Here is a 17,930-nt window from a genome sequence, read left to right as displayed (position 1 = left end):
GCCCCTCCATGGTAAGCCCAGCCTGTGGCTCAGTGGGTCCACACCCACCAGCGTTACATACATTTTATACTCAGTGTTCGTTATCTTTTTATTCTACTTTTAAAACGTGAGTTTCGTATATAAATATATAGAACATTTTTAATGCATCCAATATTGTAGAAGTCAATGATTCTGGCATAAATGATTTATACTGTCCCACTTTCTACATTTCATGAAACTGCAGGGTCCTACAATGGTGCTTGAAAGTTTGAAGCCTTCAGAGATTTTCATGTTTTTTCATAAATTCAACTTAAAACTTCACTGGATTTTCACACAAGCCATAAAATATTCGGTTTTTAGGAAAATAATGCACTAAAATAATCAAATATCCCATGTCTAAGTGGCAAAATTATGTGAACCTTGGTTCGCAGCATCGTATCTTGTATAAGCAGCCTTGGGCAGCAATAACTACATCTAAAAATTTTCCAGCAATTTTTGATTAGTCCTGCATATTGGATGGAAGAATTTTAGCTCATTCCTCCCTACAAAACATCTTCACTTCTGTTATTTTGGTGGGTTTTCAGCCATGAGCTGCTTACTTTAGGTCCTTCTACATTTCTTTTGGATTACGGTGGGGAGCTTGACTTGGACATTACAGAACTGTAACTTTATTCTTCTCTAACCATTCTTTTGCAGAACAACCTGGGTGCTTTGTGTCATTGTCACCTTCTGGTTGTCGAGGTGAATTTTAGCAGACTGCAAATAGGCAGCAATTTTTTTTGGAGAGCAGTGGCTTAAAGAGAAATTTTGTTATTTTGTATTATGTTACAAATCATTAGCACACATAAAAATAATAAACTTTATAATATTTTTTGTAAAATTCTCAATTAGTGGGTAAAATCCATCTTCAGCAAAGACGGAATGTTATGTTGCTGAGATAGGCGATGACCGTTGGTACTGATAAGATTCTATGTAAAAGGGTGAGGAGGAGGCAAAAGCTAACGATAGAGCCACTCTCTTATTTAAAAAACAACAATTGCCATCTCCTTTTTCAGTAAAGTAAAACTCAAAATACAGATTTTACCCAGAAATTGTGAATTTTGAAAATGATTGATCAATCCTGACAGAGAAAGAAGCAGATTTGTCTGATAAGATATATTTGTTATGCTAGTGTAGCAACCCACTTGAGATAATAGGTAAAGATAGAAATTGCAACTGACCCTGCTGGTGTCTGTACAGACTAGAGTCACTAATGGTTCCTGCATGAGCGGAGATGGCCATAACCACAGTCTAAACAATGACAACTTGGACCTATGCTGCCTGAAAGACCTTCACGTTCCTCCTACAGAACATGAAGGTAGTGCAAAGAGTAAATTACCTACAAAAGGGAAAGTGTACCGAAAAGGAAGAGATCCCAGAGTGAGTAAAAGAAGCCACACAATACAAAATTTAGTATAACGTGTGTGCAGTTAGATAATATGCCACTTACCAAAAAGGAACAGAAGCTAAGTGCAGAGTAAGGAAACAGAAACAGCAAAGAGATAAACTCTAGCTGGAATTTCACTCAATGGCTTTAAATGACAGCAGAAAGGTTGAACATCCAAGTGAGATTATCACCAGCAGAAAATACCAGCAAGGGGATAGTATCTAAAGTCACACCCAAAAAGTGATAGAGAAGACAAAGGAAACACCTGTGTTAAGCTAAACAGACTGCAGCCAAGATAATAGAACCTAAACACCCATAGAAAAGGTGTGTCTGCTGTGGCTCAGCAAAAGAAGTCAACCAAAAAACACAGGCTCAAGGGCTCGAAACCAGAAGCTTGACAATATTACAAAAATTATTATCTTAATTTGTACTGTTGATTTATAAAATGAAACTTAAATTAATGTTTATTCTTTAATTCTAGGAAACCTGCCATGCACACTATTGTTGTTCAGTGTCCTCCTGATGATAGATGAATATTAACATTGGTGGATGTAAGAGAGGCCTTTGGTTGTTTAGTGGCTGCTTTGGGTCTCTTTGTGACCATACAGACCATGACATGCCCTTCTTTTTGATCTTTGTAGGTGTAAGGGGTAATGTCTTTACTTGTAGAGAGTGACAAGACTAACTAGAACTCTAGTGCCACATGTTGGAAGTAACAGTCTTGAAAAGTTAATATAAACCCTTTATCAAGCCTTGCCAAATGACTTAGGATAAAACCTAATCTTAATTTTCATACTCGTGTTTTGGGTGTTGCCCCTTTTTCAGGGCAAATCATGAAATCTGATGTGCCTGTATGAGAGGCCGCTGACTAGGGTCTACGGGGTAACCATTCTCCTTGTGGAAAGTGACATGCCAGGGTAAGGAGACTTAAAAGCCATCCAATGCTTCTCTCATAAATTAAATATGCATATTTCCTCTTCAAAGGGCAAAATGAATGTTACTCTAGTGCCACCTAATGGAAGTAGCAAACGTAAAAGTTAATATTGACCCTTCAACGAGCCTTGCCACATGACTTTGTATTGTATTTCCTGTATTGGTATACAATCTTCCTAACTTTGGTTGGTGGAGTCTAATTTTTCTAATAATGTTTTGTAATTTTTACAACTTGATGAGCATCAATCACGGTTTTCTCAAGCTCCATAGAAATCTCCCTTGTGGTAAACCTACACAGACATGTGTTATGAAGATAAGACTCTGATAGTTCTCTGTTCTTTAAATAAAACTGGTCTCCCACTCACACTTGATTACCATCCTATTGATTGAAAAGACAAGACACTAACTTCACCTTCAAATTATCTGCTAACTTCAAAAGTTTGCATATTTTTTTTTATTCAGTCATGTGAAATTGAATAATTTTTCTCTTTTAAAAACTTACAAGTCTAATATTTTGTAATTAATTGTTTGATTTGGTTCTCATATTTCATTTTTTGAACTTTTGTGAAATCCTTATATTGCTTTCGGTCACATTTATACAGAAACATGGAGAATTCTGATAAATTCACAAACTTTCAAGCACAATTGTGCATCATATAGAAAAAAATCATAGTAAAACTAAAATTGATTAAAAAAATAAAAAAAATTAAAACTTTTAATTACATATTGCTACATTATGCATGAATCGTTAATACATATTCTACATGTGATGTGCATTAAATTAAAATCTGGTAATGATGTACAACATAGTTATAAAATTTATGTTAATATAAAAGTCAGAGTGAATACATTGGGAGCCTCCTTGATGACATCAAACCAGATGCCCATTGAAGAACAGTAGGGAACTGGAATACCATTTCATGCATAAGAAACACCAGCATTGGTGATTAATTTGATGGTCAGGCATAGCCACCCAATATCCCACCTTGGCTCTGTGTGGTGGCCAGGGTGCAAGTCATGGTGAGGGGCTTCTGTTCCGACACACCGTGGCACCATACCATACAAAGAAAAGATAATGTCTTGTCAGTTGTGTGGTTTGTGTGTAATGCAAGTCACTCTATTTAGGATTGGCGATGTCCTCTGGTCCCGGTTCCAGATGCCACCACACATTGACTTATAGATTCCGAGTCCATTTTTAACATATCAACTTTACTCCACAAGTTCAGTGCAGTCACAGATGCTGCACAGCAATTCTCATTGCTCACAGTTCCATCCAGCTGTGCTGTCCTGTTCTCCTGGCAATCTTTGTCCTTGAAATGTTCCATTCGGTACCACAGCTTCCCAACTTCCCGAGCTAGTTTGTGCTTTGGGATCCCCATCTGTTTTCCCATCCCTTGGTGAAATAAAGGATGGCTCTTCCATACCTTTTCCAGATCATAGGTTTTGAATTCTCCGGGATATCCCACTGAACATAGTTGCTGCCATTCTCATGCTCCTCCTGTTTCCTCATACCTGTGTGATTTTCAGTCCTACGGCCTTGAACTGTTGGTACTTCCTTGAACTCGTTACTGAATCAACCTCACAGATCTCCATCCAACTATCTAACTGTACTAAACCAGGACGTGTCACAACTATACCTACTCCTACCCCTCGCAACTTGGAAACCCCATATTTCTGCAACTACTTCTGTCCTGACTTATCTAACTTCCTAATCTACAATGACTCCCACTGTACTAAACCCGATTCGAACCATTCCTATTATTTTAAGTCCTTCACTTAACCTATAGTTTCCTAACTGTATCCCTAGTCTTATAAAATGACACAACTATACATTACACATATGCATTCGCATAATAAACCAAATTACACTAAAAAGTATCCGTTTCACTACTAATGCATGCAAGGCTTGACTTGACCCCAGCACCCCCTTACAGTTCCTCCCCAGCTTCAACTATTTTTGCAAAGCAGCATAAAACTGGTTTCAAAACGCAAAAAAGTTGCTATGTTTTTGCGCAACTCACCACTGTGCAATTTTTTTTTTTTACTTTTCAAGGTATTTAATGAAAGGTTTCTGCTGTAGTTACTTTGATGAAATGGGCCAAGAGTCTTTAAAAAAAATTCTCAATAATAGCTAAAATAATCTCTTGACTCAACTCAAAGAGAAACCTGTTATGAACTGGTGGTTTAGGAGCAACATGGGACGAGCTCTGGAGGAGGTGGTACCTGTACTGACCGCAGTTCCTGAGCTTAACACAACACTAGAAGTAGCCGTGGGATGTTCCTGTCACTCCCTAGACACCTCGTCACAGCCGGAGGACTTACTACCCCTAAAGATAGAAACAGGAAAGCTATCTTGCCTCAGAGAAAATCCCCAAAGGATAGACAGCCCCCCACAAATATTGACTGTGAGTGGAGAGGGAAATGACATATGTAGAATGAAACCAGGATGCAGCAAAGGAGGCCACTCTAGCTAGATAGATAGAACAGGACAGAATACTGTGCGGTCAGTATTAAAAAACTAGAAAAATCCACCACAGAGTTTACAAAAATCTCCACACCTGACTAAGGGTGTGGAGGGTAAATCTGCTTCCCAGAGCTTCCAGCTTAACTGAATAAATCCATACTGACAAGCTGGACTAGAAAAAACATAGAATGTGCTGAACGATTAAGTCCACAACAAGTGGACTGCAAAAGAACAAAGAAAGGACTTATCTTAGCTGAACTGGTCAGAATATCAGGGAAATCCAAGCAGAGATGTGAATCCAACCAGGAACCATTGACAACTGGCACTGGCTGAAGGATAGAGCCAGGCTTAAATAGCCGAGCAGAATAGACGATCAGTGGAAGCAGCTGCTGACTGCTAAATCCAAGAAGCAGCAGTTCCACTTAAAACCACCAGAGGGAGACCAAGAGAAGAACTCACAAAAGTGCCACTTACAACCACCAGAGGGAGCCCAAGAGCGGAATTTACAACAGTACTCCCCCTTGAGGAGGGGTCACCGAACCCACACTAGAGCCCCCAGGCCGATCAGGACGAGCCAAATGAAAAGCACAAACCAAATCGGCGGCATGGACATCAGAGGCAACAACCCAAGAATTATCCTCCTGGCCATAACCCTTCCACTTGACAAGATACTGAAGCCTCCGCCTCGAAAAACGAGATTCCAAAATTTTCTCAACCACATATTCCAGCTCCCCCTCAACCAACACCGGGGCAGGAGGATCAACCGAGGGAACAACGGGCACCACATATCTCCACAACAAAGATCTATGGAAAACATTATGGATGGCAAAAGAGGCTGGAAGGGCCAAACGAAAAGACACCGGATTGATAATCTCAGAAATCTTATAAGGACCAATAAACCGAGGCTTGAACTTAGGGGAAGAAACCTTCATAGGAACATGACGAGAAGATAACCAGACTAAATCCCCCACCCGAAGCAGGGGACCAACACACCGACGGCGGTTAGCAAAACGTTGAGCCTTTTCCTGAGACAACGTCAAATTGTCTACCACATGAGTCCAAATCTGCTGCAACCTGTCCACCACAGAATCCACACCAGGACAATCAGAAGGTTCAACCTTCCCCGAAGAAAAACGAGGATGAAAACCAAAATTACAAAAGAAAGGCGAAACCAAAGTAGCCGAACTAGCCCGATTATTAAGGGCAAACTCGGCCAACTGCAAGAAAGCCACCCAATCTTCCTGATCAGCAGACACAAAACATCTCAAATAGGTTTCCAAGGTCTGATTAGTTAGCTCAGTTTGGCCATTTGTCTGAGGATGAAACGCCGAAGAAAAAGACAAATCAATGCCCATCCTAGCACAAAAGGCCCGCCACAACCTAGAAACAAACTGGGAAACTCTGTCAGACACAATTTTCTCCGGAATGCCATGCAAACGAACCACATGCTGAAAAAACAATGGAACCAAATCAGAGGAGGAAGGCAATTTAGGCAAAGGTACCAAATGGACCATTTTAGAGAACCGGTCACAAACCACCCAGATACCAGACATCTTCTGGGAAACAGGAAGATCCGAAATAAAATCCATGGAAATATGCATCCAGGGCCTCTCCGGGACCGGCAAAGGCAAAAGCAACCCACTAGCGCGGGAACAGCAAGGCTTGGCCCGGTCACAAGTCCCACAGGACTGCACAAAAGAACGCACATCCCGCGACAAGGAAGGCCACCAAAAGGACCTAGCAACCAAGTCTCTGGTACCAAAAATCCCAGGATGACCAGCCAACACTGAACAATGAACCTCAGAAATTACCTTACTTGTCTATCTATCAGGAACAAACAGCTTCCCCACTGGACAGCGGTCAGGTTTATCAGCCTGAAATTCCTGAAGCCCCCTTGTAAATCAGGGGAGATGGCAGAAAGAATCACCCCTTCCTTAAGAATACCAACCGGCTCAAGGACTCCAGGAGAATCAGGCAAAAAACTCCTAGAGAGGGCATCAGCCTTAACATTTTTAGATCCCGGAAGATACGAGACCACAAAATCAAAACGGGAGAAAAACAGGGACCATCGAGCCTGTCTAGGGTTCAGCCACTTGGCTGACTCGAGGTAAATCAGATTCTTATGATCGGTCAAGACCACAACGCGGTGCTTGGCTCATTCAAGCCAATGTCGCCACTCCTCAAATGCCCACTTCATAGCCAACAACTCCTGATTGCCGACGTCATAATTGCGCTCCGCAGGCAAAAACTTTCTGGAAAAAAAAGCACACGGTTTCATCAAAGAACCATCAGAATTCCTCTGAGACGAAACGGCCCCTGCCCCAATCTCAGAAGCGTCAACCTCAACCTGAAAAGGAAGAGAAACATCCGGCTGACGCAACACAGGGGCAGAAGTAGATCGGCATTTAAGTTCCTGAAAGGCCTCAACAGCCGCAGAGGACCAATTTGTCACATCAGCGCCTTTCTTCGTCAAATCGGTCAGGGGCTTAACCACACTGGAAAAGTTGGCAATGAAACGGCGATAAAAATTAGCAAAGCCCAAAAATTTCTGAAGGCTCTTCATAGATGTGGGTTGAATCCAGTCATTAATGGCTTGGACCTTAATAGGATCCATTTCTATAGACGAGGGAGAAAAAATAAAACCCAAAAAAGAGACCTTCTGAACTCCAAATAGGCACTTAGACCCCTTCACAAATAAAGCATTATCACGAAGGATCTGGAAAACCATCCTGACCTGCTTCACATGAGACTCCCAATCATCGGAAAAAATCAAAATATCATCCAAATACACAATCATGAATTTATCAAGATAATTGCGGAAAATATCATGCATGAAGGACTGAAATACAGAAGAAGCATTAGAAAGCCCAAAAGGCATCACAAGGTATTCAAAATGGCCTTTGGGCAAATTAAATGTAGTTTTCCATTCGTCACCCTGTTTAATACGAACAAGATTATATGCCCCTCAAAGGTCAATCTTAGTAAACCAACTAGCCCCCTTAATCCGAGCAAACAAATCAGAAAGCAAAGGTAAAGGGTATTGGAATTTGACAGTGATCTTATTAAGATGGCGATAATCAATACAGGGTCTCAAGGAGCCATCCTTCTTGGCAACAAAGAAGAATCCCACTCCCAATGGTGACGAAGACGGGCGAATATGCCCCTTCTCCAAAGACTCCTTAACATAACTCCGCATGGCGGCATGTTCTGGCACAGACAGATTGAAAAGTCGGCCCTTAGGGAGCTTACAGCCAGGAATCAAGTTAATAGCACAATCACAGTCCCTATGTGGAGGAAGGGAACTGGACTTGGGCTCATCAAATACATCCTGGAAATCCGACAAAAACTCAGGGACTTCAGAAGAGGGGGAAGAGGACATTGACATCAAAGGAATGTCACTATGTACAGTGGGGCAAAAAAGTATTTAGTCAGTCAGCAAAAGTGCAAGTTCCACCACTTAAAAAGATGAGAGGCGCCTGTAATTTACATCATAGGTAGACCTCAACTATGGGAGACAAACTGAGAAAAAAAAATCCAGAAAATCACATTGTCTGTTTTTTTTACATTTTATTTGCATATTATGGTGGAAAATAAGTATTTGGTCAGAAACAAACAATCAAGATTTCTGGTTCTCACAGACCTGTAACTTCTTCTTTAAGAGTCTCCTCTTTCCTCCCCTCATTACCTGTAGTAATGGCACCTGTTTAAACTTGTTATCAGTATAAAAAGACACCTGTGCACACCCTCAAACAGTCTGACTCCAAACTCCACTATGGTGAAGACCAAAGAGCTGTCAAAGGACACCAGAAACAAAATTGTAGCCTTGCACCAGGCTGGGAAGACTGAATCTGCAATAGCCAACCAGCTTGGAGTGAAGAAATCAACAGTGGGAGCAATAATTAGAAAATGGAAGACATACAAGACCACTGATAATCTCCCTCGATCTGGGGCTCCACGCAAAATCCCACCCCGTGGGGTCAGAATGATCACAAGAACGGTGAGCAAAAATCCCAGAACCACGCGGGGGGACCTAGTGAATGAACTGCAGAGAGCTGGGACCAGTGTAACAAGGCCTACCATAAGTAACACACTGCGCCACCATGGACTCAGATCCTGCAGGGCCAGACGTGTCCCACTGCTTAAGCCAGTACATGTCCGGGCCCGTCTGAAGTTTGCTAGAGAGCATTTGGATGATCCAGAGGAGTTTTGGGAGAATGTCCTATGGTCTGATGAAACCAAACTGGAACTGTTTGGTAGAAACACAACTTGTTGTGTTTGGAGGAAAAAGAATACTGAGTTGCATCCATCAAACACCATACCTACTGTAAAGCATGGTGGTGGAAACATCATGCTTTGGGGCTGCTTCTCTGCAAAGGGGCCAGGACGACTGATCCGGGTACATGAAAGAATGAATGGGGCCATGTATCGTGAGATTTTGAGTGCAAACCTCCTTCCATCAGCAAGGGCATTGAAGATGAAACGTGGCTGGGTCTTTCAACATGACAATGATCCAAAGCACACCGCCAGGGCAACAAAGGAGTGGCTTCGTAAGAAGCATTTCAAGGTCCTGGAGTGGCCTAGCCAGTCTCCAGATCTCAACCCTATAGAAAACCTTTGGAGGGAGTTGAAAGTCCGTGTTGCCAAGCGAAGAGCCAAAAACATCACTGCTCTAGAGGAGATCTGCATGGAGGAATGGGCCAGCATACCAACAACAGTGTGTGGCAACCTTGTGAAGACTTACAGAAAACGTTTGACCTCTGTCATTGCCAACAAAGGATATATTACAAAGTATTGAGATGAAATTTTGTTTATGACCAAATACTTATTTTCCACCATAATATGCAAATAAAATGTTAAAAAAACAAACAATGTGATTTTCTGGATTTTTTTTTCTCAGTTTGTCTCCCATAGTTGATGTCTACCTATGATGTAAATTACAGACGCCTCTCATCTTTTTAAGTGGTGGAACTTGCACTTTTGCTGACTGACTAAATACTTTTTTGCCCCACTGTACCCCTTGACAACCCCAACTAGTCACAGACATAGATTTCCAATCCAGCACCGGATTATGTTCCTGTAACGATGGAAAACCCAGTACAACAACATCATGCAAGTTATGTAACACCAGAAAACGGCAATCTTCCTGATGTGCTGGAGCCATGCACATGGTCAGCTAAGTCCAATACTGAGGTTTATCCTTGGCCAACGGTGTAGCATCAATGCCCCTCAAAGGAATAGGGCTCTGGAAAGGCTGCAAGGAAAAACCACAGCGCCTGGCTAATTCCAAGTCCATTAAGTTCAGGGCAGCACCTGAATCCACAAATGCCATGACAGAAAAGGATGATAGTGAGCAAATCAGGGTCACAGATAAGAGAAATTTAGGCTGTACAGTACTGATGGTAACAGACCTAGCGACTCTCTTAGTACGCTTAGGGCAATCAGAAATAACATGAGCAGAATCACCACAGTAAAAACACAGCCTATTCTGACGTCTGAATCCCTGCCGCTCTGCTCTAGTCAAAATCCTATCACACTGCATAGGCTCAGGACTCTGCTCAGAGGATACCGCCATATGGTGCACAACTTTGCTCTCGCGCAGGCGCCGATCAATATGAATGGCTAGAGACATAGAACCCCACCATAACATCTTTAAGGGCTTCAGAAAGACCCTTTCTGAAAATTGCCGCCAGAGCATCCTCATTCCATTTAGTGAGCACATACCATTTTCTATATTTCTGGCAGTATAATTCTGCCGCTTCCTGACCCTGACACAGGGCCAACAAGGTTTTTTCTGCATGATCCACAAAATTAGGTTCGTCATACAATAATCCGAGCGGTTGAAAAAATGCGTCTACATTAAGCAATGCCGGATCCCCTGATTCAAGGGAGAATGCCCAGTCCTTAGGGTCACCACGCAGCAGAGAGATGACAATTTTAACCTGCTGGATGGGATCACCAGAGGAACGGGGTTTCAAAGCAAAAAACAATTTGCAGTTATTTTTAAAGTTCAAAAACTTAGATCTGTCCCCAAAAAACAAATCAGGAGTAGGAATTCTAGGCTCTAAAGCCGGAGTCTGGACAACATAATCTTGGATACTCTGTACTCTTGCAGCAAGTTGATCCACACGAGAAAACAAACCCTGAACATCCATGTCAGTGCCAAAATCCTGAACCACCCAGAGATTAAGAGGAAAAAAAAGACAAAACAGACTGCAGAAAAAAAAATGGCTCAGAACTTTTTTTTCCTTCTTTTGAGATGCATTTAATTCATTTTTGGCCAGTTGTACTGTTATGAACTGGTGGTTTAGGAGCAACATGGGACGAGCTCTGGAGGAGGTGGTACATGTACTGACCGCAGTTACTGAGCTTAACACAAGACTAGAATTAGCCGTGGGATGTTCCTGTCACTCCCTAGACACCTCGTCACAGCCGGAGGACTTACTACCCCTAAAGATAGAAACAGGAAAGCTATCTTGCCTCAGAGAAAATCCCCAAAGGATAGACAGCCCCCCACAAATATTGACTGTGAGTGGAGAGGGAAATGACATATGTAGAATGAAACCAGGATGTAGCAAAGGAGGCCACTCTAGCTAGATAGATAGAACAGGACAGAATACTGTGCGGTCAGTATTAAAAAACTAGAAAAATCCACCACAGAGTTTACAAAAATCTCCACACCTGACTAAGGGTGTGGAAGGTAAATCTGCTTCCCAGAGCTTCCAGCTTAACTGAATAAATCCATACTGACAAGCTGGACTAGAAAAAACATAGAATGTGCTGAACGATTAAGTCCACTTGTGGACTGCAAAAGAACAAAGAAAGGACTTATCTTAGCTGAACTGGTCAGAATATCAGGGAAATCCAAGCAGAAATGTGAATCCAACCAGGAACCATTGACAACTGGCACTGGCTGAAGGACAGAGCCAGGCTTAAATAGCCAAGCAGAATAGACGATCAGTGGAAGCAGCTGCTGACTGCTAAATCCAAGGAGCAGCAGTTCCACTTAAAACCACCGGAGGGAGCACAAGAGCATAACTCACAAAAGTGCCACTTACAACCACCAGAGGGAGCCCAAGAGCGGAATTCACAACAGAAACCCATAACACTGCATGTAATAGAGGGAAGAGTTTGCCGAGGACCTCTCTCTATGACGTAGAATAAAATGTTACTGTTGCTAAGGACCTAGTTTACCTCTGCATTTTTGTGTAGGGATAGCTCTTTGAATAGTCAGTGGCAGCTTCCTTTAGGAATAACAGGTGACTAAACTGTTGAGCAGAGGAGTTTCTCATGATCTTTTCATCACTAAGGATTCTATTTTAAATTAAAGGGAATCTGTCCATAGGATTAACCCTCCTAAGCTGTAAATTTGGGTATGCAGCTCAAATAAATTTGAATCAAATGATATATTAATATCTGTAATTCAATGTCTTATTCCTGAGATATTCACATTTTTAATAATATGTAAGTGAGTTGTTAAGGTCTGTGGGCCGGACATAGATCTCCCTTAGAACCTGCCTCCAAAGCTTAATTTCAATGAATGTGGGAGTTACCAGTAGGAGTCATGTAGATCAGAAGAGCAGACTGTCAGTCATTACATACCTCACACTGGTAACTCCACTTTTAACTTAAAATAAGCTCTGTAGACAGATTCTCAGGGAGATCTATGTTTGGCCCATGTTTCTTAATAGCTCATTTTAAATATTAAGAAAAACATGGATTTCAGATATCAAGGTATAATTTTATTACATTTTCTATGACTTACATGCCCATATAGGAGGCTTCGGATGTGTATTCTACTGACAGATTCCCTTTAAGGGCTTATCTATACATTAAATCTTTATGTCCCATGTTTTATGGATAGATAAAACATGTATCCTTTGTGCTTAGGTGTTGTATTTTCCAATGGAGAGAATTGGAAAGTGATGAGAAGATTTACTCTCTCCACACTACGAGATTATGGAATGGGGAAGAAAACCATAGAAGACAAGATCATCGAGGAGGCCGAGTGCTTAGTGCAGAAGCTGAAATCCTATGATGGTGAGAGTCTCATTTCTAGGAATATGTGTAATGATGGAAGAAAAATAGTAATAATATATGCAGCAATCATAGAGATAACAGGAAGCTCCTGGGCCTACAAGAATAGACTGCTAAAGTGCCCAGGTTTAAGCCTTTGTTTTTTGTTTAACATAATTACATTTTTTTTTATGGTTTGAAGCATTGTTCCACTCCACCTCCACCTGAACTAGAAAACCTAGTGTTTGTGTTATTCTCTCTTCATGAACTATTCTCCACTTTTCATCCGGGGTTTCTGTTAATATTTACTTCCTGGTCCCTCGCAAAAACACAGAAATTGACTGCCAATCACTGGTTGACCCATCATAGTCAATGATTGGCTGAGAAATAATTTCCTTCGTGGCAAAGAGCAAACAATTCAGTTGTCAAACCTGGGACCAGAGAAGATAGTGGATCATGAAGTTGTGTAGCTCACTATAAGAGCTCATTCACAGATCATTATTGAATGATCCCAATATGATACAGCCAACAAAATCACAGTAAACATTCCTGACCCTAACGGTTTGAACTTGAGACTAGCAGTTCCTTCCAATATTCCTCTATAGATGACTGGTTCAAGATAGTACAGGTCTGCAACATCCTGAACAGCAGGCCTGTGTTTGTAGGGGGACTAGAATGTAAATCAAGTAATAAGGTCATAGCATAACCACACAACCTGTGAAATTAGAACAAGTGGTCCGAAGAGAGAATCCACAATCAATTGGACAAATCGGATCTCCCAAAAGATTTGTCCTTATCTAGTTATTACCAAAAGTATATTGTAGATGTACGCGTAACTCATACATATACTACATAGTTTTTTAAAAGATAAAAAGTTGATGTTTTTTAATTTACATATTATCTACTTTTTCAGGAAAGCCATTTGATAACTTGACCAGTATAAATGCGGCCGTTGCCAATATAATTGTGGCCATACTACTCAGCCATAGATTTGAGTACGAAGATCCCACCATTTTAAAACTTATTGACTTAATTAATGGAAATTTTAGACTCCTGGGGAGCCCGTGGATCCGGGTAAGTCTGAACTTTTTATTTTAAATTTTATACTTTTAATTTTTTTACTAGTAACAGTTTTGATAAAAATAAATGTTCCAACGCTCACATGGGCAATTTGGATTTTTTAAAATTCTCATTGATCTTAAAGATTTTGAGAACTAAATACATTCCACAGGATAGGTGGTAAATGCTTGATCTCGACGGCTTGACGACTAGAATATCCAATCATCAATGGAAAGAAGTGCGTAAAGTTGGACCACAGCAATAATCTGATGATCACTGTTATGAACTATACTTTTGGGCTCCCTCTTGTGGTCACTCGCGGTATGGCTTTTGGATACTCTTTCCCCAGGTTGGTAGTCACCTGGGTCGTTAAGACTCTGGGTGTTTCTATTTAAACTTCCTGGAGTCTTAGTCCATTGCCTGGCATCCATGTAATCAGTCCTTGTCTGGTTGCTCTTGTCTACTGGTCTTGATTTTTTGCAACATAAGCTAAGTCCTGCTTTCTTGTTTTTTTTGTTTATTTGTATTATTCTGTTTTTGTCCAGCTTGTTCATAATGTGATTCCTGATTTTGCTGGAAGCCCTTAGGGGGCTGATATTCTCCCCCCATACCGTTAGTCGGTACGGGGGTTCTTGGATATTCAGCGTGGATATTTTGGTAGGGTTTTTCGCTGACCACATAAGTCCGCTTTCTATATTTCTGCTATTATTTAGTGGGCCTCTCTTTGCTGAATCTAGTTCATACTTATGTTTGTCCTTTCCTCTTACCTCACTGTTATTATTTGTTGGGGGCCTGTATCTACTTTGGGGTATCTTTCTCTGGAGGCAAGTGAGGTCTGTATTTTCTCTGAAAGGGTTAGTTAGATCTCCGGCTGGCGCGAGACGTCTAGAACCAACGTAGGCACATTCCCCGGCTGCTATTATTTGTGGGCTAGGATCAGGTATGTGGTCAGCTCAGTTACCACCTCCCTAAGAGCTAGTTTTTATGTTTGCAGACTTTGCTGAAGACCCTGAGATCCTCTGCCATTAGGATCACAACAGTATGCCAGGCCTGTTGTGAATTTGCTTTTTGCTCCCTCTAGTGGTTACTAGTTTTTTGACTCTGGTTTTTCTGTCATTCCTTTTATCCGCACCTGGGTCGTTAGTTAGGGGTGTTGCTATATAAGCTCCCTGGACCTTCAGTTCAATGCCTGGCAACGTAGTTATCAGAGCTAGTCTGCTGTGCTCTTGTCTACTGATCCTGGTTCCAGTTATATCAGCTAAGTCTGCCTTTTGCTTTTTGCTATTTGTTTTGGTTTTGTATTTTTGTCCAGCTTGTTCCATATCTACATCCTGACCTTTGCTGGAAGCTCTAGGGGGCTGGTGTTCTCCCCCCGGACCGTTAGACGGTTCGGGGGTTCTTGAATTTCCAGTGTGGATTTTGATAGGGTTTTTGTTGACCATATAAGTTACCTTTCTTTATTCTGCTATCAGTAAGCGGGCCTCTCTGTGCTAAACCTGGTTCATTTCTGTGTTTGTCATTTCCTCTACTAGGGGTAGCTAGATTCTCCGGCTGGCGCGTGTCATCTAGAATCAACGTAGGAATGATCCCCGGCTACTTCTAGTGTTGGCGTTAGGAGTAGATATATGGTCAACCCAGTTACCACTGCCCTATGAGCTGGATTTTTGTATTCTGCAGACTTCCACGTTCCTCTGAGACCCTCGCCATTGGGGTCATAACAGTTTGCCAGGCCAATATTAAATGTTTAATGCATTGCAGAAGAGGGATTATAAGAAAGAAGATTCTGAGTTTTTTTTTGTTTTTTTTTCTTCTTCCCCTTTACCTCAGAGTGGCTATGCTTGCTGCAGACATGAATGTCCAGACCTTGATTACAAGTGTGGACCAGCTGGCTACTCGTGTGCAGGGCATACAAGACTATGTTATCAGAAATCCTATGTCAGAACCTAAAATACCGATTCCTGAACTGTTTTCCGGAGACAGGTTTAAGTTTAGGAATTTCGTGAATAATTGTAAATTGTTTTTGTCCCTGAGACCCTGTTCATCTGGAGATTCTGCTCAGCAAGTAAAAATTGTTATTTCGTTCTTACGGGGCGACCCTCAGGATTGGGCTTTTTCGCTGGCACCAGGAGATCCGGCATTGGCTGATCTTGATGCGTTTTTTCTGGCGCTCGGTTTACTTTATGAGGAACCCAATCTTGAGATTCAGGCAGAAAAGGCCTTGCTGGCTATGTCTCAGGGGCAGGACGAGGCTGAAGTGTATTGCCAAAAATTTCGGAAATGGTCCGTGCTGACACATTGGAACGAGTGTGCACTGGCCGCTAATTTTAGAAATGGCCTTTCTGAAGCCATTAAGAATGTTATGGTGGGTTTTCCCATTCCCACAGGTCTGAATGATACTATGGCACTGGCTATTCAAATTGACCGGCGGTTGCGGGAGCGCAAAACCGCAAATTCCCTCATGGTGTTGTCTGAACAGACACCTAATTCGGTGCAATGTGATAGAAAAACCGCAAATTCCCTCATGGTGTTGTCTGAACAGACACCTGATTTAATGCAATGTGATAGAATCCTGACTAGAAATGAGCGGAAAATTCATAGACGCCGGAATGGCTTGTGCTACTACTGTGGTGATTCTACACATGTTATCTCAGCATGCTCTAAACGTATAGCTAAGGTTGTTAGTCCTGTCACCGTTGGTAATTTGCAACCTAAATTTATTCTGTCTGTAACTTTGATTTGCTCACTGTCATCTTATCCTGTCATGGCGTTTGTAGATTCAGGTGCTGCCCTGAGTCTCATGGATCTCTCATTTGCTAAGCGCTGTGGTTTTACTCTTGAACCATTAGAAAATCCTATTCCTCTTAGGGGTATTGATGCTACACCATTGGCAGCAAATAAACCGCAGTATTGGACACAGGTTACCATGTGCATGACTCCTGAACACCGCGAGGTGATACGTTTCCTGGTTTTACATAAAATGCATGATTTGGTTGTTTTAGGGCTGCCATGGTTACAGACCCATAATCCAGTCCTGGACTGGAAGGCTATGTCAGTCTCAAGTTGGGGCTGTCGTGGTATTCATGGGGATTCCCTGCCTGTGTCTATTGCTTCTTCTACGCCTTCGGAAGTTCCGGAGTTTTTGTCTGATTATCAGGATGTCTTCAGTGAGTCTGAGTCCAGTGCACTGCCTCCTCATAGGGACTGTGACTGTGCTATAGATTTGATCCCAGGCAGTAAATTTCCTAAGGGAAGACTGTTTAATCTGTCGGTACCTGAGCATACCGCTATGCGTTCATATATCAAGGAGTCTCTGGAGAAAGGACATATTCGTCCGTCTTCTTCCCCTCTTGGTGCGAGATTCTTTTTTGTGGCAAAAAAGGACGGATCTTTGAGACCTTGTATTGATTATCGGCTTTTAAATAAGATCACTGTCAAATTTCAGTATCCTTTACCGCTGTTGTCTGACTTGTTTGCCCGGATTAAGGGTGCCAAGTGGTTCACCAAGATAGACCTTCGTGGTGCGTACAACCTTGTGCGCATTAAGCAAGGTGATGAATGGAAAACCGCATTCAATACGCCCGAAGGTCATTTTGAGTACTTGGTGATGCCTTTTGGGCTCTCCAATGCGCCTTCAGTTTTTCAGTCCTTTATGCATGACATTTTCCGGAAGTATCTGGATAAATTTTTGATTGTTTATCTGGATGATATTTTGGTTTTTTCTGATAATTGGGATTCGCATGTGGAGCAGGTCAGGTTGGTCTTTAAAATTTTGCGTGAAAATTCTTTGTTTGTCAAGGGCTCAAAGTGTCTCTTTGGTGTACAGAAGGTTCCCTTTTTGGGGTTAATTTTTTCCCCTTCTGCTGTGGAGATGGACCCAGTCAAGGTCCGAGCTATTCTTGATTGGACTCAGCCCTCGTCAGTTAAGAGTCTTCAGAAGTTCTTGGGCTTCGCTAACTTCTACCGTCGTTTTATCGCTAATTTTTCTAGCATTGTGAAACCTTTGACGGATATGACCAAGAAGGGCTCCGATGTAGCTAACTGGGCTCCTGCTGCCGT

At 41.9% G+C, this 17,930-nt stretch overlaps 2 protein-coding genes across 2 annotated transcripts in view; both read left to right on the top strand.

Annotated features, from left to right (window-relative positions):
• Positions 1-17,930, top strand: part of LOC143808719 (cytochrome P450 2C14-like) — a 564,240-nt gene that overhangs the window by 27,929 nt on the left and 518,381 nt on the right. The window lies entirely within an intron of this gene.
• Positions 1-17,930, top strand: part of LOC143808722 (cytochrome P450 2B11-like) — a 77,377-nt gene that overhangs the window by 5,218 nt on the left and 54,229 nt on the right. Inside the window, exons 4-5 of the mRNA XM_077291657.1 lie at positions 12,690-12,839; positions 13,729-13,889. Of these exons, the coding sequence (XP_077147772.1) occupies positions 12,690-12,839; positions 13,729-13,889 (311 nt within the window). The remainder of the gene's footprint in view (positions 1-12,689; positions 12,840-13,728; positions 13,890-17,930) is intronic.

The sequence above is a fragment of the Ranitomeya variabilis genome, chromosome 2 (genome assembly GCF_051348905.1).
Source record: "Ranitomeya variabilis isolate aRanVar5 chromosome 2, aRanVar5.hap1, whole genome shotgun sequence".
NCBI lineage: Eukaryota > Metazoa > Chordata > Amphibia > Anura > Dendrobatidae > Ranitomeya > Ranitomeya variabilis.
Note: the sequence above shows the minus strand (reverse complement) of the source record. Positions and strands in the feature narration are given on the sequence as shown.